Source organism: Microcaecilia unicolor, chromosome 11 (genome assembly GCF_901765095.1).
Source record: "Microcaecilia unicolor chromosome 11, aMicUni1.1, whole genome shotgun sequence".
In the NCBI taxonomy this organism is placed as follows: Eukaryota; Metazoa; Chordata; class Amphibia; order Gymnophiona; family Siphonopidae; genus Microcaecilia; species Microcaecilia unicolor.
The window spans coordinates 117496303-117522577 of record NC_044041.1 but is presented as its reverse complement, the minus strand read 5'-3'; the positions used below and the strand labels follow the sequence as shown (position 1 = coordinate 117522577).

Below are 26275 nucleotides of genomic sequence, written 5' to 3'. Positions count from 1 at the left end.
GCTTCTTTCTCAATCGTGGTAACAGTCCTCAGAAATGTGTATGGAATGCGTACGCCTCTATGGTGTCAAGCCCAAAACCAGCTGGTCTTGGGGCAACAGTTTAGCGGTAGATGTCAATGCCTGAAGTTCCTGTGGCTGGAACAGGCTCAATAGGTATCAGACCTGATGTCACTGATGCAGACGTTGAAAGACTGATCTGAGACACAATAAAGACCCTTGTGGTTTGGCTCCCAAGCCATGGATACATCAGATACGGAGGTCAGTACCCAAAATAATTTTGATGCACTAAGCACAACGCTGTAATTAGTTGTGTCTTTTGTGACATGTAGTGAAAAATGGCCCACATCAAATGCCCAAAAATTGTCGATGCAACTCAGTTCAACTTGGTCCTAAGAAGGACTTAGGGGTCGAAAAAATAAAAAAGCATCAGAATCACACAACACACGCTCGGGCACACACCGGAGTAGAGAAAATAAAGACATGAGGAAGGAGTGCAAAAACCAGCAAGGGAAGGCACCACAAAAATAAAACACCTGATGTGCTGAGGAGAGATCACAGACACCTTTCTGCTCTGCAAAAAACAAAAGACTGCTGGGCTCAACTTGCGTGTCGGGCAGGAAGGCACCTGACACATGCACAGTGGGACGCTGCCAGACTGCGTCACTCATATGTGAGAAACAATGTCCTGCTTATCTTCAAAGAATACATAAGTACTTAATACAGTAAATAAGTTATATGATATCAAGATAAAACAAAAAGAATATACATCAAATTACAAACAACATTTCAAATCTGTCTATCCTCATGCTCTTATTTAAAATCAGCAAATATAACATTTTTACAAATCTATCTTGTTGATGTAAATCATTTACGAAAAGGCAACAGAAAAAGAAATTAGCTTTCAAAGATCACAAGGTAGTTCGTTCCACATGTTGGTTGCCACAAAAAAAAAATGTTTGTCCTCAAATCAGATAGCAGATCTCCAATATGGATGGAAAATTGAACAATTCTGCAAACTGACAATTTAATAACTGCCAAGAGATGCAACTGGAAATTTTCTTTCCGATGTAGACAAGGCTTGAATCTAAATTGCTTAGTTTTTAGTTTAAAATTGCTTAAACTCGGAACAAATTGTCCTCACCTCTCTGCTTTCTTCCCCTGGCGGTGGAGGGGGTCCACGGGGTCTGGGGCCAGAGGCCCCAGCAGAGGCTCCTGAAGGCAAAGGACCCACAGGGGCACTCCCTACAATAGAGAAACATTTTTAAAAAAGATGCAAACATTGTTAAAGAAAGACAAATGCTTTTTTTCACTCATCAGCAGGCTCTTCTTGATACTCTGGACCTCCTCAGTCAGAACCAAACAGGGATCTTATACCATAAGCCTTCACTTTCCACTACCTTGGAATTTCTCCCCTATTTTATCTTGTCCCCCTTTATTTTAAACCAGTCATTGATGTGATGATCCCTCCCTGCTGATGAAGCACCAAGGTCCCTTCTGAAGCCATGAAATGCCAGGCCCTGATTTCCACCTAAGATTCAGTTGGGAGGTTGAGGGATGAGCAGAAGAGGGAAGCACAGGAGGGAGAGAAGGTGATTGTAGGGAGAGAAAGTGGTGGTGGACAGAGCAGGTACTGGGCTGGTATGTTTGTTTATTAAAATTTTTGATATACCGCCACTACTACAAAAGATTGCAGGAGTTCATAACAAGTTAAAATAAAATACAGTAGAAAGAGAAAAGAACTCCATAATCTATAGAACAAATCATACAAGAGTAAACACACAAACCAAATAATTAACTGCATAGGCAACCAGTGGCCAACAACCCACAAAGAGGAGGTACGAAACCAAATGCAAGACAGAAAAAGTGACTTTTAGAAGAACTTTAAAGAAAGAGAAGGACAATTCAGAATGTAATAATGGGAGAAGATCAATCCAAAGTTTAGGTGCAAGAAAATAAAAAGCTGTGTGACGTGTAGACTCATAATGCGACTGTTTTGGAGAAGGAAGAAACAAATGATGAGAGTCAAGTGAATAAAAGAGAACAAGATAGGCAGGGGAACCACAGTGAAGTGTCTTGTGAGTTAGAGAATTTTAAGGGAAAAACAAAGGAAAGGGTGGGGAAGATAGGCTCCTTTCAAACAATGGAGAAGACGTATGATTGTAAATAAAAAGTAATGTTTATTACAACAACTCGACTCAACACAGCCGTGTTTCGGCGCCGTAGCACCTTCTTCAGGAGTCTATAAAAACAAATATAAAACATAAATAATGCAAACGAAAAGCAATTGAAATAAACTTATAAAAACATTTTTGTAAAACATTCAATAATGGACATATGAAACAAACTCATAAAAACATCTTCGTGAAGCTTAAAACATAGATGATGCAAATGCCAAATAATCATAAAACAAACATGAATAATGCAAAAATTAATCAATAATTGTGTAAACAAAAGGCAATCAATAATAAATGTATAGAAAATTATAAAAAATTATTATGAGACATATCAGAGATGCAAAAGCAAAATCATAAGCAATAAAATACACTTAAAAACATACTAAAAAAACACATAGTATTAGACACTGTAAAATGGTATTGCAAGGGAAAAATTTTGTGTGTGAAAAAACATAAAACAATGTATTGTACGAAACTGTATATAGTTGTCACAGGTTGTAGACAAAAATATTATGAAATGGTTAGAGTATCCAAAAAAGCAATACAGATATTCTTAAATGATGTATAACAACTAGGAGATAATACCTATTTGGGTTCAAGATAACTGGTATTCAGGATTTCAGACAACAAAAATACTGGAGTATAAAATAACTGATATGGAAGTGTATGACGGTAAGACATAAAATTCTCAGTGGAGGAAATCAATATATAGATAAATATGTTTATATGCCAGCAATGAAAAACCAACCCTACTTTTTTAAGGGGTTTGAAACATGCTCTTTCTAATGAAAATGATTAAAAAGAGTTTCCAGAAGGTCTTTTTTTGTAAAAGTGGGCTAGAAATACCCTATTTTTGGCGTTTTTGCAAAAATCATCAACTTTACACTCAATTTGTGAACTAATAGAAAATATTAGGAGAATGAAATTTTATATTTGAAAACCCTGTGTTGATAAGTTGTTGTGTGCAAAGTTTCATGTTTATCACACCTTTAATTCCAGAGATATAAAAAGCCAAACTTTACAATTTTTTCATGCCGCAAATTTTTCGGACCATGTTTGCTCCAAGTTTTCTTCATGGAAACCGCTCATGAAGATTTTTTTTATTATTTTGTTTAGCAGAGCACAAAAAGTTGTACAAGATGGCCAAGTTTTGTTTCTCTCAACAAAATATTGCCAGAGATACAGAGGTAGATGCACTAAACGTTTTTCATCGTTAAATGAGCCCTCAGGGAAGAATTTCCTATCCTTTCCATGCACTTAAGCCTATTTTCCGACGACAGTAGCAGCTAACGAAAACGGAATGGAGATGAGCAATTAGTGTGAAAACCCCATTGAAACGACATGCACTAACCTTTTCCGATTGCTTTTACGCAGGAAAAAGGCAGGAAAACTAACGAGAGGTCTGGACCTCTCGTTAGGACAGCTCTGTGCCAGGAAAAATCATTAAGTGAAAAAACAAACAAACTTTGAGCCAATCCCAGCGCATTAGCAGAGCTAAAAGCGCTGTGATTGGCTCAAAGGACGTCAGAAAACACATAAAAAAATAAAAATAAAAAAAGGATCGGCAGGGGGCAAGGGCGCTCATCAGGAGCGTCCTGTACGGACGGCCTTGCCCCCCGCTGCTCCCCACTTTCCGCCGCTCCCCCCACCCCGAAAAAGCAAACTTCTAGAAGCCCCTGCCCCCTCCCTTCCTCACTACTCTCTCACCTCAGCTCCGCCTCCCGACATCCTCCGTCTGTGCCCCGCCCCCTTTTGGGGTCGTCGCCGCCATTCCCCTCCTCCATCGGGCCCCCCTTCCTCTTACCGGGCCCGTGCAGCGCCTCTCTCCTCTGTCCGAAGGCGCTGCAACGGGCAAGAAGAAAGCTGAATCAGCTGATGCCTGCCTTCGCCTAGCTTCGATAGAGCGTCTTTCTCCTCCTGGGCCCGCCCCTGTCTGACGTCAGTAACCTACGTAGGTTACTGACGTCAGACAGGGGCGGGCGTAGCAGGAGAAAGACGCGCCATCGCGAAGGCAGGCATCAGCTGATTCAGCTTTCTTCTTGCCCGTGCAGCGCCTTCGGACAGAGAGGCGCTGCACGGGCCCGGTAAGAGGAAGGGGGGCCCGATGGAGGAGGGGAATGGCGGCGACGACCCCAAAAGGGGGCGGGGCACAGACGGAGGATGTCGGGAGGCGGAGCTGAGGTGAGAAAGTAGTGAGGAAGGGAGGGGGGCAGGGGCTTCTAGAAGTTTGCTTTTTCGGGGTGGGGGGAGCGGCGGAAAGTGGGGAGCAGCGGGGGGCAAGGCCGGATCGTGCCTTCTTGCAGTTTGACTTGGGCAGTGAATTTAGGAAGACCCCCTTCTCTCCAGAACCCAAAGCAGGTATTTCCTCCTCTAAAATGTTTAAATTGTCTGTTTTGTGCTTCTGTGGGACTGGGGTGCGAGGATCTCAGAACTGCTTTTAACAATGCTGCCACTGTGTGAACGGAGAAGCCTCGGGATTTTGAAGCCGCTTGCGATGAATCTGTTTGTTTAGAGAATGGAAGACTGGGCTTTTTTTATGTGTTTTCTGACGTCCTTTGGATTTGGGAGCCATGTGCTTGTGATTTGACTGTGTTTTGACTGTTTGTGGCATGCGCAGAGCAGCTAACATAACGCTTGGCTGCTCTGCGCATGATTTGGGGGCCGATTAACGATGTGTATTGTGATTCTTTGATACATTGTACGTTTCAATACCGATCTCAGCATGTGTGACTTTTTTTTTTGGTGCATGTTTCGTTATTTTAAAATCGTTAGGGACTTTAACGATTTAGATTTTTTTACGTTTGGTTGCTGCATCTGCCTCACAGTGTCTCAAAGTTGCTGAAATCTCGGAGTCATACCATAGAAGGCTGCAGTATGGGGTCAAACAAATTACTATATCTCAGCAAGTACTGCATCGGCGAATGTAAAACTTTACCAATGTTCATTGGGGACATGTATGAATGTTCACAGAAAATTTCATCGAAATCCGTGATGGTCCAGCAGGGCACTTCTCTGAAATCACACTTGACATGGAATGACCCAACTGGAGGTTACAAACTTTATGGAAGTGAAAAAGGGGGAAGAGGTGAAATAGGTGGGAGAGGATAGAGGGATGAAGGACAGAGTGGCCTGGGAAGGGTAAGGAGGTGGGGTTGCTGCTAAAGTGGAAGAAGGAATTACTGAAGTGTAAGATGGGATAGCCAGGTTTTAAACAGACTTTTTTTAATTTAAGGAAGTGGGACTCCATCCTGAAATGTAATGGGAAGGAGAAATTATGTCTTACCTGATAATTTTCTTTCCTTTAGTCCTACCAGACAGTCCAGACCAGAACAACGGGTTATGTCCATCCACCAGCGGAAGAAAGAGAAAAAATAGTTCCAAGTAATTCTCCTCCTTAAGAATATCATGGAGCCTGGCACGTTCAGAATTTCAAATAACCAAGCAATGGTGTTCATGACATCTATAGCGAAGAATATTGCAAATGGCAAAGTCAGTGAGCCCACTGGTCCTGAGCTGCAACATGTAGTGTGGCTCTTCTTACCCAACTGACAGATACAGGATATCCATGCAGAACTGTAATATGAAGGCTGCTTGTACTCAACTGACATACAAATAATTCAATGAGTCAGGAGATGTGGCTTGAGCTATAACCTGTAGTAGGGCTCTTACCCAAACAATATTCAGGTATTTCACCGAGTCAGGAGACGGGGCTTAAGCTACAACCTCTAGTGGGGCTCTTACCCAACTGACATACAGATATTTCACCGAGTCAGGAGACGGGGCTTGTACTCAACTGACATACAGATATTTCACCGAGTCAGGAAATGGGGCTTGAGCTACAGCCTGTAGTGCAGCTCGTACTCCACTGACATTGAGATACTTCACCGAGTCAGGAGATGTGGCTGGAGCAATAACCTGTAGTGTGGTCATACAGATATTTCAAAGAGTCAGGAGACATGGCTTGCGCCATAACCTGTAGTGCAGCTCATACAAATATATCACAGTCAGGAAATGTGGCTTGAGCCACAACCTGTAGTGTGGCTTGTACTCAACTGACCTACAGATAGTCCACCGAGATAGGAGACGTGCGACCTAAGAAAACCCAATATGGTAAATCCAAGGAAAGACCTCGGTGTGCAATATAAATCAAAGGAAAAACCAGAGGAGGGGGGGGGGGGGGGGGGCTTCTGGACTGGTCTGGTAGGACTAATGAAAAGAAATCTATCAGGTAATACATACTTTCTCCTTCCTTTTCATCTCTACCAGACCAGTCCAGACCAACTGGATGTAGCAAAGAAATCCTCCAAATAAAACAGGATTATCAGAGAAAAGACCCTTGATAAAGCAAGTACTGAGTGCCAGGCAAGCCTGTTGAAGAGAAGCAAATTTCTACTAAAGAAGTACTAAAGAATACCCCAAAATACAGGAAACCTTGATGGCCAAGAACACCGTGAGCCAAAAAGAGAATGTGTAGGGAAGCAAAACTACAGCCACCCTGGAACAGTGGACCCTGAAAGCAATGGTTGCCTAGCCCACATAGGCTATTAACCTATACTCTGTCAAAGGCTCTAAGCAGGAGAATAAAGCAGACCAACTGATTAGACACAGCCTACCATTCCAGAAGGAAACAGGGAAGAGCATACTGAAGGACCTAAAACCAGCACCTGCAAGTGCTGGAGCCATACTGGTTTGTGCTGTAGCTAGTACTCTAGATAGAACAGCTGTAGAAAGTGGAAGTGGAGGGACTTGAACCCACAAATCTTACATGAGGAGGGTGTAAATCCTATGTCACTAGTAGAACTGTGGAACCGAGAAGGAGCTAGTAACCATGTGCCGTAGCAACCTTCTGTGGTGTGGCAAGCACTACTACTGCACCACACAGGTTGGTGCCTAATTTTACATATGTACCTACATGGAAAAGCCAGCCCGAGCTGCTGCTTCCCCTGGGCAACACAGGAAGCTGCTGTCACCACTCCTTACCCTGAGGCTGCCACCATTATGCGGTACTGAAGGCTACAACCATACAGACCCAAGAGATGTTGCCACAACTACACAGCCCATAGGAATGTTGCTAGCACAGTACCATGGGAAAGCAGCCGCCACCATCACACAGCACCAGGAGGAAGCTGCCTAGATGCAGGACAGGAGTCACCACCACCAGACAAGTACAGAATCCACTAGCATTACCCATCCTAAGCCAGTCATGACTATGCAGCACAGGAGGTTGGTGGTGGCCCACAGCCCCGAATGATGTTGCCATCATGTAGCGAAGGAGGCTACTGCCACTACATAGAACAGGGGGACTACCACCAAGAAAGATTCCACCACTATGCAACAAAGAATGATGCTGCCACAACGCAGCCGCGAGGAATGTTGAGACTATGTGGAACAATTAGACAATGGCATTAGCCATATGAGCTGTTGCTGTGGAAGTATGGTGGTGACCACCAGGACCAAAGTTAGTGTCACTGCACAGTACAAAAGAAAACGAAATGCTGCTTCCCCAGCAGAGCATAAGGAAGTGAACACTGCAAAACACAATGGCTGATGGCCCAGTGCAACCAAAAAGGCTAGCTTTCTCCTCACCTTTTTTTTTTTTTTTTTTAACTGCTGGGGAAGCAAAACTGTGCCTGGATACAAATAATAAGATCCTGCCACACTGAGAAGCAGAGAACATCACTGCATGTTTTCAGTGTAAAATAACTGCCATATCCACTCCCCAGAATAGCAAAGGTAATTAGCTAGGGAAAATCAAAAGCTGTATATCGCTCAATATAGCTGACCTGACCCAAGGAACGTGCCAGACACAAAAGAAAACAGCCTGCCCAAGAATAACAAGAGGCTGAATCACCTGCTGTCCTGTGAACAGGAGCGAGGGACAAACACAGCAAGAAACAGAAAAATGCTGCCAGGGAGAAAGCCAAAAGACCATGTCAGCTTATAATAGAGGCTAAACAAGTAACATTCCCAGAGAAACTGAAATAAACCAGGGAAATGGGAACACAGCGGTATCCCAGGGCTTTTTTTGTTTGTTTGTTTGTTTTAACAGCCTGTTCAAGAAACATGAGCAGCAAAAGCACTTGACAAATGAGGCCATTAAATTCAGGCTGACTAATCTAAAAGACAATGAGCCTGATGCGAGTCCCTGGAATAAGGCAGAACAGGGTGCAGGAAGGGAGACTGTTACTGAGAGAAACAGAACAAACACCACCAAATATCAGGTCAGGTAAAAAGAAGTGGGAGAGCATAGACTGAGAAACGAAAAGTCACTCCAGGAAGGAGATTTCCCGCCCTTTTTATAACGTTTTAAACCATAGCACCTCCAAAGAGAGAACAGAGGCGCGCAAAAGGAAACATGGAGAGAAATGGCAGAAACATTTATTTATTTATTGCATTTGTATCCCACATTTTCCCACCTTTTTGCGGGTTCAGTGTGGCTTACAATATGAGTTAAATGTTGGAAATACAATTTGTTTACAGATTGGTTATGGATTACATTGTGCAGAGTTATTTCTTACATAAGCAACGATAGAACACCCTTAGCGAAAGAGAAACCTAGTGTATAAAACACACCTGCCGAGACTAGGACAGAGAGTCTAGGGCATGGCATGCAGGCACTCAACTCACACACCTCCCCAAATAGGCACCAGAACCATCACAAACAGGGAGAAAAACTCAATTTCATGAGGCTTGGCAGGCAATGGCTGTCCTTCGACCAGTAACGGTTGGAGCCCACAGTCAAACTCCCCAGAATCCCGAAGGAAAGGCTGAAGACAAGAAATAATGAAGTACCACTTACCTTTGCTTGAAAATAAACATTGAATACTTGCCGAGGATAATGCCACACCGAAGCCACATTGCACTACATATGATGCCACTCAAGTAAAAGAGTGGAACTGGAGGGTGGAGGAGAGGTCTGGACCATTGAGCGTCACTCCAGCTGAGGAATGTGGGTCCCAGCCCCACTGGTTATCATTCTGGTTCAGACATGTGCAGGCAGTAAAATGAGCACAAATCAACCAGCGCACCCAGACAAACCGGCACAGGAGCCAATTAACAAGCACCAAGGAAGAGCTGCACGATTCATCCACCATCCACTAGGAGACAGAGAAAATACTGAACATTGCAGGCTACACGATACCCTTAAGGGGGCGAATTACTCGGAACTATTTTTTCTCTGTCTCCTTCTGATGGTGGATGGACTTAACCTATTGGTCTGGACTGGTCTGGTAGAGAAGAAAAGAGCACGAGAGGGTGGGGCCCAGCATAGTATGTCCTACATTCTTGGTGTGCAAGGACAACTCTCCATCCCCATGGGCTGGGAACTCTGTCCTCACAGCATTCCTTACTGGCCCAAGTGGTGGAAGATCTGATCTAGAAATCAAACCCAGGTCCCTCAGCATAATCTACTAAGTCAGCCCCTAAGTGATGTGTTCTACACGTTCAAGATCAATATGTCAGTTTAATTATCATATAGAATAAAACATTCCAATCATTTACTTACTTAGCACTTTCCACTTAAAATAGATCCCAAAACACTTACCCAAGCATATGCGTTGTAAAGGCAGCCTCACCAGAGGGTAAGAGCCAAATTCCAACCAGGATGAGCAGTCCTGCAGCACAGGCCACAGCAGCTAGAAAAAGGCTTTCTGCAACTTACCTGCTGGTGGGATCTGTGGTCGTGGGATGCCATCCTGGGGCCGAGTCACAGGAACAGCCATGCTAACCATGTCCTGCTTACGCTCTTGCAACACTGTTGCCTGAAAAGGTGAAGACAAAGGGGATCAGAGGAGCAAGCCACTTTCTGCAAATAAAAGGTAACCTGTGATTTATTTTAGGTTTCTGTAAGCGATATTTCATCACTGCATTTTATATGTCATTATACACGGTTTTACCTCATTATACCAAATTTAGACAACTCTCTTCATTCAAACTACCATCTGGTTTCCAATCTTCCGTTCATCTCCAAAGTTCTTGAGTGCATTGTTTTCTCACAATTATCCCAGCACATGGAACAAGCTAATTTCTTTTACTTACAATCAATCAGGTTTTAGGCCTGAGCACAGCACCAAAATTTTAATCAAAGGCTTCCTTAGTGAACTTCATTCTATCCTAGATTCCAGTAACCTCACTCTGGTTGTATAACTAGACCTCTCATCTGCATTTGATTTTGTAGACCAATCTCTCCTTCTCGCCCATCTATCTGACTTTGGACAGTGGTTTTCTTTTTTTACACGACCTATCGCTCACTGTTCTCACCACCTCACTCCCCTCCATTTCCTGTGCATTGTGGGGGTCCCCACAGTTCGAGCTTTCTCCTCTTCAGTATCTTTCTTAGTCCTTTAACTACTTTGGTACAGTCTCATGGCATCTCAGCATATTATTATGTAGATGACATTCTTCTTGTTGCTTCTTTACACCGTCTTTCTCCTGATTTCTCTGTCCTTCAAGCATGACATGATAACACAGCTTCTTGTTTGCTCTTTACACTGGTAGTAAATCCATAAAGATCTACCACTTGTTGGATTACAGGCCGACTCTCCCCATCTCTGTCAGGGACTCCCCATCCCTCTCGTTGATTCTAAGTATCTAGGTGTTATTTTTGACAGTGATCTCTCCTTTAGTTCTCAGATCAGCAAGATGACAACGCTGTTTTTGGGCTATGTGCCAATTTCTAGCTATTTGCAATGTTATTTATTTTATTTATTGCATTTGTACCCCACATTTCTCCAACTATTTGCAGGCTCAATGTGGCTTACATAATACCATCAAAGGCGTTTGCTCAGTCGGTTGATAACAAATATAGGTTGTATAGATATCAAATGAGATATATGTGGAGGATCGGAAGGGATGAAGATTGCGTGATGTCCAGTGCGATCATTAGTCATGTTATGTTCCTGGTTGAAGAGGTTTACGTGGGGTCATTGGGCTAGGCCTTTTAGTATATGGAGGGCTCCCTTCCTACGTGATAAAATGTCTTCAGACTGTTCAGAATACAGCTGTTCATATTCTTTACCACTGAAAGTTTGATAGTGCAACCTTGCTGTTCATTCACCACCATTGGCTTAAGGTCATCAAATGTATACAATTCACATGGCTTTGTATTGTGGCTCTCCTCCTTATCTAGCCTCCCTGTTCATCCCTTTCTCCACCCCCACACTTTCTTCGCTCTTCTACAGGACATCACTTAATCCTCCCCTCTGTTTCTCAATCCCATTCAGAATTAACTAGGAATAGGGCCACCTTCTTTTTAGGTCCTTTCTTTGGAACTCTCTACCTCCAGGGCTCCAACTTGAATTCTCTTTCCCCAAGTTTAAGAATGTTTTGAAGACCCATCTATTCACCAAGGCCTATGGAGTCTCCATCTGAGTCAGGTTCCAGCATGCAGCAATCTTCTGTTTCTTACTTTCTTCTCTACTTTTTCTACTCTTCTTTCTTTTTCCTCTTTTCTGTCCTATTGATTTACGGTGTTCCTTTCATTTTAAAGCTCTTGGCTGTGTTACTTTTTTATTGTAAACCACCTTTTTTATGACAAAACGGCAGTATATAAAATGTTAATAAACTATGAACTACCTAGAACTATGGTGATTGGGCAGGTTGTAAGTCGATTAAATAAATATAGCTGCCTATTTTACAGTTAAAGGTTCTTTGAGAATATTAAGGAGAAATTAGGTCTTACCTGCTAATTTTCCTTCAATTAGTCCCAAAAGATCATTTCAGGACTTGCAGATTATGCTCATCGACCAGAAGGGAGACAGAGAACAGAATTGTGCTGTTCCCCACAGCACTGTGCAGTTCACACTGGTATTTCAATAGCACAGCAGTGGAACACAGAGTTGCAATAACTTCATGAAATATCCTTCCTTATCTACTTCACCTTAACTTTCCTTTTCCGCTTTTTTTTTTAAACAAAATATCCAACTTGAATTCAACTGCTAACAGCAACTAAAGAAAAAGTTTCAAAATTTCACCAAAAAATTCCAAAAGTTAAAGTGTGTGCAAAAAAAACAGACTGATCAATATTCAGCTGATGGCAGTTAACACACTGAATATCTGGGGCCATGAGGGCATACGCTGCCTAAAAGATCTTATGTGGGTCCAGGTCAATAAACGGGGCGGGGTCAGGAGAAGACCAAAGAACCCCTCAGACCATACCTATAAGTTATGTGGGTGCCAACTGATATTCAGTGCTGGCACCCAAATAGCTAAGCGGGAATAGTTAGGACTGCTTTTGTGTGGTCCTATATGCTTGTTTAGCTACGCAGACACCAGAAAAGAAATAATTTGAATTATATCTGCTTTGTTTTTCTTCATTATTATTATGCTATACTGCTTCAAGGTTTTGCATCTATACTGTGTAACTTCCTAGCCTATTGTGCTCTAGAATCTTGCTGTAATCCACCGTGAACTATATTTATGGGAAACAACGGGCTAATTGAACTGTAACTGTAGCACTCAATACTGCTGGCATCCGCATAACTGCCAGCTCCTCCCCAGCTCCCCGATTAAAATAAAACTGCCTCACTACTTTTAGAAGAAAGGCGGGAACAGTGTGAATAGTTACTTTAGCCTCTGTGAAACGAAAAAAGGGATCTCTGCACGACAAGATTTGAATCTCCGAAAACCTCCTGACAGAGACTATAGGGTTTGGTGTGGAGTATCCTTGAAGGATACTATTGAAACATGACATTTAGAGAATCCCAATAGAGAGGTTTCAACAATGGTGAAAGAAAGCTAGGAGTGTTTAAGGGGAGAGCAGAGTAAAAGATGCAAATTATCCCCATCAACTTCTAGGCAGCTTGTAGATGCAAAGAAAAAAACACAACAAAGTTTCTGTATACAAATGCTAGAAGCCTAAAAAATAAAAAGGGAGAGAGTATATAGTGTTAAATGAAGAGGTAGATATAATAGGCATCTCAGAGACCTGGTGGAAGGAGGACAATCAATAGGACACTGGGTTAACGGTACAAATTATATCACAATGATAGAGTGGATCAAATTGGAGGGGGGGGGGGGGGGGGGATGCGCTATATGTTAAAAAGGGAATTGAGTCACATAAAATAAGCATGCTACATGAAACATAGCTATATACGTCTTCCCTTCCATGAGTGAAGGGAAGGGGTATACTGGTAGGGCTGTACTACCATCCACCAGGACAGAATGAACAGACAGATGAAGAAATGTTAACAGAAATTAGGAAAACTGGCAAATTGGGCAACAGTATAATAACGGATGATTTTAATTACCCCAATATTGACTAGATAAATGTTAAATCAGGGAGAGCCAGGGAGATAAAATTCCTAGATGTAATAGATGACTACTTCTTGGTGCTTCTGAAGCAAGAGAAGACACTTTGGATCATAGGAAACTCAGGTACAGTCCTTTCTTAGAGACGTCCTGAAAGAAGGCAAGAATATGAGCCACCGATGACTGAAAAGGACAATGGGCTCTTTTGGAACGCCAACCTTCTAAAACCCTCAAGACTCTCACATAGGCCACAGACATAGAATGTTACCTAGCTTGAAGTAAAAGTAGTAAAGACATCTTAAGCATAACCAAGGTCTGGGCTGTAAGACCACAAGGAGACACATCTTTCATTTGAATTGGTCCCTGGTATAGGAGCTTCCTGCAATGTGGTAGCCACAACCAATGAGCAATGACCTGGAGACGAATCAGGTCTGTGTAGCAAGGCCTTCTAAGCCAGTCTGAAGCTAATAGAATCACTTGGCCTGGACAGGAAGCAATCCTCTGCAGCACTCTGCCCATCACTGGCCATGGAGGAAACACAAACCTACAGCACAGAATGGCCATGGATAAAGGAGAACATCCAGCTCCTCAAACTTTTCCTCCTTTTGGTGACTGAAAAAACTGGCACTTTGGATTTGCAACTCGTGGCCATAAGATCTAGAACTGAAAGACCCTGATAGTATTTGTTGAGGTTGTCTGACTGAAGAGAGTCATCTCTCCTGCAATGTCCACTGCTGAAAGCACTCTCACATAGTTCTCTTCCCAGCAAGGGAGAAGATGAGATTCCACATGTTTGTTCACCCCTTCTTTGATCCCCTTGAAACGAGTGTTGCCTCTGCTGAAAATGGAAAATAGTTCCAACAGATCAATCCAGAGACGTGGGTTATGTCCCTTTACCAGCAGGTGGAGATAGAGAGAATGCCAGAACTCTGAAAAAAGAGATACTATGCAGCAGCCTCACTTTCAGTATGTTCGATACCAAAGCAGTAGGGAGACCATTACCCCATGGATCAAACTCCTGCCTCCAGGACAATCTTGAAGACCCAGCGGCGCTGAGAAGCCATCGCAGTTGTACTCTTGCATCAAATGTCCATTGAAAGCGATCCTTGCAATAACACATCACACCTCCTACAGGAAAAGGCAAATCAAAGCCAGAAAGGACTGACACACACACACACACATACATCTACACATGTTGCAAAGTAAATCAAGGGTGGGCCTCTGGATTGATCTATTGGGACTAAAGGAAAGAAAATTATCAGGTAAGAAATATAATTTTTCCTTCTATTACCTCCCACAGATCAATCCAGAGGCAAGTGGGATGCACCAAAGCAGTCCCCAAGTAGGGTGCAGAAGCCCAGCAGCAATGACTGCCAGTGACGGAGCCAACTTGCTATGTAGTGCTGGAGAAGCCCCCAGAGCGAAAGCAATATCGAAGACTGTGAGAAAACTTGCCAACCCAAAGCGGAGAAACAGACGCCATCCAGAGACAGAGGAAGCAGAGTCAGTCAGAGCCGCCAAGAAGCTCGCCCCAAGAGGGAGCAAACCTCGACCCTCAGAAATGAAGGTCTCTGCTTCCGGAAAAGGAAGCTTTGATCACTTGAAAGTCTCCAAGTCCAGATAAGGTGCCAGACCCAAAAAGCCACAAGAGTTGAAGACCAGTCAACTAGAAATGCAGTAGGTGCAACCTTCAGAAATGGAGGCAGCTCAAATTCCAGAAGAGGAGAAAAGGCCGGTGCCCAATGACATAAGCTTCAATCAAGAACAACGGAGCCAGGTCCGAGACCCCGCTATGCAGCAAAACTTGACAGCCAGAGGCGGTGCCACCACGGCAGCCAGCAACAATACAAGGGATGCCAGCCAGCCCAACCCCCCCCCCCCCCCCCCAAGGCGGAATGAGGTCTGCCGCCCAGAAATGGGGCAAGGCAAGAGGCAAGGCACACCTTCCTGACATGGAGCCAGGCCACCAGCCAGAGTCAGGGCAATGCCCAACAGCCATATATGGTGAGGGTTGACCTCCTTGGATGGTGCCAGGCCCAAAAACGAGATTGGGAGAAATCTTGGCCCTCAGCAACAAAGCCTAGCTGCCCAAGAGGAAGTCCAGGCCTGGCCGCCTGAGAGGGAGCAAGGTTTGGCCATCTGCAAAGCAGCCGGGCACTATCACCCTAGATGGAGTCACGCTGGACATCCACAAACAATGCAAGGCTCAACCTCCCGAGATTGTGCCTGGCTCAACCAGCAGGGATGTAGTACGTCTTGACGCACTGCGATGGAGCTGGGCTTGACGCACCACAACTAAGCAAGGCTCGACGTGCAGAGATGGAGCAAGACAAGGCCCATGGATGGAGCAAAGCTTGACTTCCAGTGCCATCTCAATGCCCAGAGCTGAAGGAAGGCTCGGAGTCCCAAGATGGCGCCAAGCTCGACAACTGGATATGGAGTATGGCTGGACGTCCCAAGGCGGAGCCAGACTGGACACCCAGAAACAGGACAAAGTCCAACACCCAGAGACAGAGCCAATCTCGATGACCAGAGTCAGAGTGTGGTTTGACATCCAAAGACAAGATGAGTCTGACCCCAACAGAGCAAGGACCGACAGTCGGAGAACCACCAGAGACAGATTACTGCTCACCTCAAAAGGAAAGGTGCACTACCTCACCTCCAATTTGAGTGGGTGTGGGCGGACAGAGATGATGATCAGAGGCAGGCCCGGCAATGCAGCAAGGGCCGCCCTGGAAGAAACAGGACGTCAGCCCAGGAAGAACCAGGGTAGGAAGGGCCGTAGGAGGTAGGACGACAAGACTGAAGAGAAGGGACCATGGGACCATTTCTAAGGTATTACATACCCTGGGCAAAGAAAAAGCTTGTCCCCCACTGCTGGGGACAACATAAAGCCCTGGAAAGAGGCAATATGACAAGCCCGCAAGAAGGCCTAACGGCCACCCTCTGAAATATTGGATGGCAGATCCACCAAAGGACAGGTCATCCATTGTGCAAGAAAGAAGGATGAGAATCCAGATGGCAGGTCAGCCAAAGCCAGGCTGACCACAAGCCACCAAGAGATACTCGACCAGAGAAGAGACGGGACTGGACCCGCGAAAGGCTGACTGCTACAGCTGCTAAGTCAGATACCAGACGCTATACTGGAAGGAATGAAAGCCAGCAGCTATGTCCCTCATACTCTGCACCAAGAGAAGGATAGCAGTCAACAGATATGACTTACAGGGTAAGAAACACCAAGAGGCTGTATCATAAGACCCAAACAAAGGGAACACTGCAAGCACTGAATCCCAAAGTCAAACCACTGCAAGAAGGCAGAAAGAAAAGGAACAAGAAGCCTAGCAAAATAAAGCTCAGCGTTACAAAACAGGCATCCAGAAATGACAAAGATCACCCAGCTACAGGGGAATGCGCACTGGGGGAGATTAGAAACAATGGGGCCTTAGGGAAAAAAAAAATGGACCAAGTAGGCCCCAGTAAAAAAACGGAACAGCCCTTAAGCTGATCCACGCCCAACCGGAGTGCAGGTGACCAGGAAAGCTAGGCCTCCAGGCGAGAGCGAGTAGCCTGGCCATACAGTGTTAACAGCACCTCGCCGATGTAGCCAAGGGCGAGACATCTGGTCCAGCAACACGGAAAAGAGGAGGAACCCTGGAGGCAAGAGCAATGGCTGACACCAAAAACTTCCCGCCTGAATCACAAAAACTGACTTTCCCAGATAAGGGGAGGCAAAAAAATAACCGAAGCCAGGCCCCTTAAGATGCCGGTAGGCAACCCCTCCTGACCTACAGAGAAATCAGGCCAACAACATGGAGTGCATTCTGCACACAGTTGCCAGCACCATTGGTGTAAGTCTCCAAAGTTTACAGCCTATCCAGTTGAGGCGTTGCACTTCAGAAACCGTGGTAAAGTGCCCGAAGGGTGCAGAGAGGGCTGGGAGTGTGGGGGGGGGGGGGGGGGTGGGGGGGGGGGGGGGGGAGGGGGGGGAGGAGAAGGCCCCACAAGACAAAACAGCTCTGGCGTGAAAAAACGATACAGCACAGCTAAGCGCCAACCGCCTACTACCCAACAGGCAGGAAGCCCACCAAAGACATGCCAAGACCCCTCTGCCTGTCTTTGGGAAGAACTCGGGGGCCAGCTTCTAGCAGGGAAGAACAGACGGAGTGAACAAGAGAGCAGCAGACAGTGCTGAAATAGCGTGTTGGTCATCCCAATGGGATCCTGCTGAGAATGAATGAAAAAGGAGTTCCTGAGGAGCCTGTGCTCTCTCTAACAGATATACCTGTTTCTTCACTAGCAGGCAAAGATCCACCTGGAGGATTGTGAAGCAGCCTTTGTAAAGGAAACTGAGATGAAAGGCCAATATCAACATTGGGAGCAGAAGCGTGGAAAAGCAAAACGGCAGCCACTCCCTCACTTTCTGGTTGCCTCAGCTCCCTCATTGGGGCAGTATTCTTGTCACTTTTTAAAAATATTTTATAAAGCCAACAGCAAAGAGGGAAGAAGTCACCAGAGAGAAGCAGTCAAGGTGTGTGTGTGTGTGTGTGGGGGGGGGGGGGTGGAGAACCCTGCATCTCCAGGTGTGCCCTGTTGCCAAAGAGGCTAATCCAAAAGCACTTTCACTCCCAGCTCAACTGAAGACCAGTCATTACTGGTTCAGGAGCAACCTCAACAGAGCACTCCAGAAGCTGAACAGGGAACCATCTTCCACCTGCTGGAGATAGAGAAATACTGATTGATCCAAGCTGTACAGTGCTCTATAGAAAACAGAACTGTACTCTGCCCTATCTCTGCTGGTCGATGAGCATAACCTACAAGTCCTGGACAGGTCTATTGAGGATGCTAAGGAAAATCTTTAACAGCATTCAAAGATGCAGCCACCGGTCGTGGGTACTTGCACGTCCCTACAATCACACCACTGACTTCCCAACAGTTTAACACTGATATCAAACATTTGCATTCAGACCTCTCTCCTGAGCCTGTATTCCACATACGTCTGCCTGCTCATTTGATTTATGATTAACTAAATTTCCACAAATGTATATATGAAATAAGATATCTCAATGACTGGGATTTCATTATTTTCACCATTCACAAAGCACTTTGTGAGTTAGCCTGTACCTCAGATCTTTGCATTCAAAGAGATTGCCAATAGGAGACTTTGTTTCATGACTTGTCTGGGAATATGTTTGAGATCAGGGCTGGTCTTAGGGCGAGGCGACCAAGGCGACCGCATAGCGCCCCGCGCTCAAGGTCGCCCGGCCCGCCGCTCCCACCCCCCCGACGATCGATCGCTTCCTACCTTAAAAAAAAAAAAAAAAAAATTTGAGAAGCGCCGAGTAGCAGGCAGTGCCTCGCGTCTGCTAGTAAAAATCTCCTGCACGTCGTCGGGCCTTTCCGCATTGAGTCCCGCCCTCCTCTGAGGTAAGGGGGACTCAGATGGGAGAAGGGTGTGAGATGGGAGTCTCAGATGGGGGAGGGGGTAAGGGGACTCAGATGGGAGAAGGGTGCAGGGTGGGGGTTCTGAGATGGGGGAGGGGGCAAGGGGGACTCAGATGGGAGAAGGGTATGGGGTGGGGGTTCTCAGGAGAAGAGTGCGGGGTGGGGGTTCTCAGATGGGGGGAGGGGGTAAGGGGGACTCAGATGGGAGAAGGTTGCGGGGTGGGGGTTCTCAGATGGGGGAAGGGGGCAAGGGGGACTCAGATGGGAGAAGGGTGCGGGGTGGGGGTTCTCAGATGGGGGGAGGGCGTAAGGGGGACTCAGATGGGAGAAGGGTGTGGGATGGGGGTTCTCAGATGGGGGGAGGGCGTAAGGGGGACTCAGATGGGAGAAGGGTGTGGGGTGGGGGTTCTCAGATGGGGGAAGGGGCAAGGGGGACTCAGATGGGAGAAGGGTGCGGGATGGGGGTTCTCAGATGGGGGGAGGGGGTAAGGGGGACTCAGATGGGAGGAGTGTGGGGTGGGGGTTCTCAGATGGGAGAAGGGAGCTGGAACTGGGGTTTGAGAAGGGGCCATATGGGAAATGGGGGCCATACATGGGGCTAGTGGGAAAATGGGGCATGAGTGGGTCAGGTGGGAGAATGGTTCTGGGGCTGAAAAGGGGGGCCCCTAATACAAGGCATGTGGATGAAGGGGGCTGGAACTGGGGGCTGAAAAGGAGGGTAGGTGGGATAAGGGGGCTAGTATTGGGACTGGAGGCTGAAAAGGGGCAGGGGCTGAAACTGTGGGTACTGGGGGCTGAAAAGGAGATAGGGAGAAGTGGCTGGGGCTGAAAAGGGGACAGGGAGAAGTGGTTGGGTTTGAAGCTCGGGACGTGGGAGAAAAGGGCTGGGGCTGAAGCAGGGGACTGGTGGGATAGTGGGGCTGGAACTGGGGGCTGAAAAAAAGGGGCATAGAGAGGGGCAGATCCTGGATGGAAGGGGGAGCAAGAGGGAGGGCAGACCCGGATGGATGGGAGAGGGAGGGCAAATGGTGGATTGAAGGGGCAGAGAGAAAGGGCAGACAGTGGATGGAAGGGGGAGAGGGCAGACAGGGGCAAATGGTGGATGGAAGGGGCAGAGATAGAGGGCAGATGTGAATGGAAAGGGCAGGGAGAGAGGGCAGACATTGGATGGAGGGGACAGCAGAGAGGGCAGACACTGGATGGCAGAGAGAGAACGAAGACAGATGCTGGATGGAAGGAAGCCAGTGAAAAGAAGATGAGGAAAGCAGAAACCAGAGACAACTGTAAATAAAATATATATTTTTATTTTTCTGCTTTAGGATAAAGTAGTATTGTAGCTGTGTTAATAAATGTTTATAATAGAACATGTAAACAAGGTAATCTTTTTATTGGACTAATTTTAATACATTTTGGCTAACGTTTGGAGAACAAACCCCCCTTCTTCAGGTCAGGATAGGATACTGTAACAGTACTATACTGTATTGACCTGAGGAAGGATATTTTGGCCTCTGAAAGCTAAATGTATTAGTCCAATAAAATGGTATTATTTTATTTTCTATATTTATTTTATTTCTATTTGCTAATTTTTAAAGTGGTGATTGATATTTGTTAGTTTTTTTCAAATTTACATCTGCTGTCTTTATATTTTGCACAGTACTAGGGGACATTTTCTGTTTCTGTGGTGTTGCATTGTATGCAGAGTCTGGCATCTTGGGGGTTCAGTTTAATTTTTGTCTAAATAGAAAGTTTAAATAATACTACTTATTCTATAGTGGATTAGGGTGTATCTGTGTTTGTGAAAAAGACATGGTTTTCAGTTGGCATTGACTGTGCAGGATCGACAAGCCCTGGAGCTGGGGGCCTTGGAGCTCGGAGGGAGGGGTGGCCGGCCCTGGCGTTAGGGTGGGGGCGGAGTTAGGGTGGGGGCAGGGCTAGGGTGGGGCACCATCAAATTGGTCTGCATAGGGCCCCGCACTTGCTAAGACCGGCCCTGTTTGAGATGGTAGTTTCCTTGACCCCTGATGCAGGCTGGTAGGGCTGAAACATGAGTCGTGTCGGGTCCCCTTTCTTTTTATTGAAGACTGATGTTAATAAACATCTTTTCTGAACACCATCTGTGAGAGGTTCTGTTTTTTTATTACTGCACGGAGGTCATCCATATAAGGGTAGTGTGTCATATAAGAGCAGAGATACCTCAGTTTGGCGATTCCTGTGGTAAATTGAGATCCAGTAAAAGCTCACCTTTTACTGCACCTTGGTAACTCCCCCCTTTAAAAAACAGCATCTCATCTTTCATAAGCAGTTGAAGACTTGTTTCTTTTCCATTTTTATGATAGCAGCACTGCATGCAAATCTGTCTCATAAACATTCATTGTGGATATCCTGGGAAACTGACCGGCTGGGACTCCTTGAGTCAGGTTTGGAAGCCATTTTTCTAGATTATCTCCTATGAAACGACCTGGAGTATTACATTTGACTGATGTGATTTTTGTACCATGATGTGTTTTGAAGTATTTCATGAGTTATAAGTCAGGTATTAGGTTACTTCTGAATTCTTAAGATGCATGGTGGTTTGATAGCAATATATGTATCTAGGTTTTATTTTCCATGATTTTATATTAACCTTGCTACTTTGTTATGTAACTGTTGTATAGTTATACAAAGAAACCATTTGCTTGTACCTTACTTTGTGCATGAATTTTTGTGATAGGTCGAATAATGAAAATTTGAAATAAAAACCGAATATGAGCTAGTGATCGTTTGAAACAGCAGGCAATCTCGCCACAGCCCCGCTTCCTTCCCATACAAACTTCTGGTGCTTCAGTTGAGAATCTTCTTTGTTAAAGAAGAAGAGGGTAGCATGGCCCTTTGGTGTTTATCACTTTTACTTGATAATTAGAAGCCAAACAGTAATAAAGCACGTTCCTGGATGCAGATCTCTAGTTAGCTGCTGCTTCGCCCTCCCATGCAGCTGTCTGATCAGGCAATTTCTAACAACAATTTTTGTTTCACATTATCCCCCACATTCCAGACACTTTTCCAATAAGAATTGGCCATCTAGTGCCTTTGCGGCTTTCTAATTGCAAGCTGCTTGTCACATGCAGTTCTTACCTGTTTAACTCTCTCCTCCTGCTGAAGCAATATGGCAGCCTGCTGCTGGGCCAGCTTGAGTCTCTCCTCCTCCGGCAGGGCGCCAGCATCAACAGAGGGCAGCCGAAGTGGTGGCCCAAGACCTGGAGGAGGGGGAACTACTCCTAAAGGGAAGCTTGGGCCCATCCCTGGGGGAGGGGGTGGAGGAGGAGGAGGGGGTGGTGGTGGCTGCAGAGATAACATTCCCATTGAGGGTGGTGGCAAAGGCATTCCAGGCATCTGCAAAGACAGGACACACGTCAGAGAATGAGTTTGGGAAGGGTTAATAAGGCTACATGCTCTGTTTTACAAAAAAATCAAGTATCTGCTTTTTTCAGCTACAGCCTCATCAGCTGCACAGAGCAAGAAGCGTTTCCTAAATACATACTGATCCTAACATTTCCTCATGGGATGAGAGAACTTAGGGTTTCTTAGTTCATACAGATGTGAACAACTTGTAGTACAGCACCTGATTTTCATCTACACAGCAGCTTTGAAGGCAGACAAGCAGCCATCAAACCATTTCACTAGACTGGAAAAAAAAGGTGAAAGCTGCCCCCCCTCCCCTTCTCATTATAAACTATGAAATGTATAGACAAGCACATGGACAAATGTGAAATCCTCAAGCGACATGCTATAAACTGACAGACTCTGTATGAGCATGCACTTAAGCTAAGTTCAGCCTTTCATCCTCACTTTCCTCCCAACAAGTAGTAGTCACAAAGAGCTGTGCAGCCCAACAATCCAACTAGCTGATACTATCCACTGATGGTCAAAAGCTTGTTCCATTAAGCTAAAGACATACCAGCAACAAGTTAAAGACTGAGCTCAGTCATACCAGCAACAGAAAAGACAGAACACAGAACGAGGTCTGCTTTTACCTGGTCCAGCCTTGGTGGGGGAGGGGCAACTCCCACTCCTGGAGGCCCTGGAAGAGATGGTGGGGGAGGGTTTCCTGGCACAGAACGTGAAGGTAGAAGAGTCTGCTCTCCATCTTCTCCCCTCGGCACTGGCCGGTTCAACACGATGCCAGTCTGTTAAAAAAAGAGATGATCCAAAGAACAGACATTTGGGATGTCAGTGCACTACATTAAATCATAAAAGGGACCAGTCAATCAAACTGGTGTCCCCCTCCAGAAAACGTACTCCTTGGATAGGGTGTACTGCTATGGATTTACAGCCTGCTTCACTGACACAGACTACTCAATAATTATTGTGGATTCTTTTGGATTCGTATTCGGTAAATGAGATCTTTATTAGAGGTGCTAAAATATACAATGATTAAGATATATACAATAATTAAATCATCTAACTAAAAGAAAGCTATAAGACAGATATATACATATTACATATACAACATCACTGGTCAGGAATTTCAGGCCCTTATCTCATCAGCCGGGAGGCCCATTGCAGCGAAAGCCCAAAGTCTCCTTATGATCAGGAACAAGTCTTTTCTGCACGATGCGTCCACCCACAGATGAGCCTCAAAGCTCTGCTGCAACAAGCCCCCCTTTTTATTAAGCTAAAGCTTATTTTCAGAGCCAAGGAAAATTACAGAATGCTTGAGAATAGGTGAACAAAGCCATTCTGTGGGATTGAGGTCACATGTTTCCAAGTCCAGGTGGCCAGTCTGAACTTCGAAAACAAGCACCATCCTCCTCTTCACATACCAAATTAATTAGAGCTGTGTCTCATCTTCTGCATTCCAACTTATTTTCACACAATCAAAGTTAAACAATCATTTTTAAACAGAATTACTTCTAATCAACAATACAGACCCCAAGTGCACTTGTTAGTCAAGGCAGATAGAGTTGAAAGGCAATCTCTAAAATCCTTTTTATTACATAGGAATATTTTATGATAAAGATATGAAAGCAGTTAAGCTCCTTTGACATTCACATACCTGCAAGGTGTATGTCTGAAGCCGCTCAATCAGCTCCTCCCGACCTCCTGCAAACAGCAATCACATCATTGGCAGTTACTAATGAGAAAATAAATCCACAATTTGAAAACTCACTGTCACACATGCTGATAGCACCTGTTCTCTCCCCTTAATGCTTCAGCTAAAGGCTTTTCCCCCCAGAGACTGTTTCAGAAGTTTTCCTCATCACATTTCAACATCTCATCAGTCTGCTTTCTTTCACAGGCCCTATCCCTTGCTGAAATGGAGTAGCAACCTAGTGTTTAAAACCAGGGGAGCCAAGATTTAAATCCTGCCTTACTCACTGACCTTGGACAAATCATTTTACCCTCCAATACCTCAGGTACAATGTAGATGTAAAGAGCCCTTGACAAGGAACCTACCAAACGGTACCTGAATATCTAATTCACCTTCAGCTCAGATTTGAAAAAAGGCAAGTATGAAATACTTTCATGATTGAGACAGAATAGGAAAAAGCTTTTAATAAATCAAAAGCAGGTAATAACCTCAGACATCCCACCTCCATCTCCACAGATCATCCTGCCTACCTAGACTCAAAGCATCATGAGGCAGGAACCTTCCTCTCTCAGGGAGGATAAAGTAATAGCAGAAACACTAAATTATTGTTGTTGGGGTATACCGACACCAGAAAGCACCTCTGATGGTGATGATTTGGAGCAATTAAAGCCCATCACTGTAAGTCAAACATGTAATAGATCAAGCTGACAAACTCAAGAGCAACAAAATGCTAAGACCAGATGGCATTCACCCCACAATCTTGAAAGAGGTCAAACATAAAACTGCTAACCTGTTACTATGTGTAGTAATCTGTAACCTACAACTCAAAATGGCCATGACACCTGGAAATTGAAGGGTTGCCCATGCCAATTTTTTATAAGGGCTTTCGGTACAATCTGGGAAGTTACAAACCTGTGAGCCTGACATCAGTGCCAGGCAAAATGGCTGAAGCTAAACTAAAATGGGAATGAACCATTATAGGTTCAGCAAAGGCAAACCTTGACTTATCAATGCATTAAATTTTTTTTTTTTGTTTGAAGAAGTAAGCAAATGGATAATGGTGGCCCCGGTTGATTAATATCCTTTCTAAAATGCTGCTCCACAAGTCATAATATGGACATCCATTTCTCAAGTATTTTTGAACATGATCTACAGCCTGTTCTAAAATATATGGAAAACAGACATCCATGTGCATCTTACAAACTATGATGTCAAAAATTTAAATGGGGCAAAACAAGGGACATGGGCATCTATCTGTGGCAACAAAGAAACGCCCGTGTTATAAAATGGGCAAAGGAAAAAAAGCGGGTCCCAATATGCAATGGAGAAATCTTTAGTGATAAAAGTACCCAATGTGGTCCATCGTTTTGCCCACTAAAAAACATGTGTTACATGACGCTGTTTGCTCTGAGTTAGTCTGTTGGTGCCACTTGTTTTGTGGTAACTCTTTGGAAGGACGTCTGCCAGCATTTGTGTTTTTACAAGCACACTGCAATACCCTTGAGGAAGCTCATTAGTGGGTGAAACGTGGACCACGCTGGGTACTTTTAATCAATAAAGGATTTCTCCACTGCATATTGGGATCTGACTTTTCTTCACCTGTACTATCTGCAGATCTTCTCTTGTGTGCTACATGTAATAAAATGGTCACAGAGAAGTTGATATATAACAGAGGAGCAACCTAATGGCGTTGAGAACCAGGTTCAAATCCCACTTCAGCTCTGATTTCTTTTCTTTTAAATTGTGAGTCTTCCAGGGACAGAAAAATACCTACTTGTACCTGAATGTACATCACTTTAATAGTCTTCTTCAGGCTTGTAGGTTATACATTCAGGTACAGTGAATATTTTTCTGTCCCTGGAGCAGTCCGAAACTAAGCCTGCCTCGACGCCGAGGAACAACGTCCTTGATGGCGGTGCCGAGAAGTCGACGCCTGCCTGGACTCCGGTGAAGCTTCCTCCACCGACGTCGAAGGAGAGTCGACCTGGGTGGCATCCAGACTAAGAGACTCTTTAAGCTGCTCCAACTTGGCTGCCTCCAAATTGTTACATGGAGAAGAAGAAACATAATGATGCAGTTGCATGTATGTAAAGAAGTCTCTAGATTGCAATTGGAATTCCGTGCATTAGTCAAAAGATTTGGGGAGTTCCTCTTCCATAACCACCTGCCATAGTTACGTCATGCCTGTAGAGAACCAGTGGCAAAAAGTTAAGGAGTGAAGTCCAGGAGAAAGTACCCATTACCCTCTCTGGCTAATAATGGGGTAGCCCCCGGAGCTAACCCAGTACATATGTACAGCCATAACCATGCCAGTCTCATAGACCTAATAATAGAGTAGGCCAAC

The 26275-nt window shown here is 44.9% G+C and overlaps 1 protein-coding gene across 1 annotated transcript in view; it reads right to left on the bottom strand.

Moving 5' to 3' along the window:
- SF3B2 (splicing factor 3b subunit 2) overlaps positions 1–26275 on the bottom strand; it is a 102818-nt gene that overhangs the window by 53161 nt on the left and 23382 nt on the right. The window contains exons 2-6 of the mRNA XM_030217837.1: positions 23896–23942; positions 22874–23026; positions 21975–22232; positions 9835–9934; positions 1142–1242 (exon numbers count right to left, since the gene is read on the bottom strand). Of these exons, the coding sequence (XP_030073697.1) occupies positions 1142–1242; positions 9835–9934; positions 21975–22232; positions 22874–23026; positions 23896–23942 (659 nt within the window). The remainder of the gene's footprint in view (positions 1–1141; positions 1243–9834; positions 9935–21974; positions 22233–22873; positions 23027–23895; positions 23943–26275) is intronic.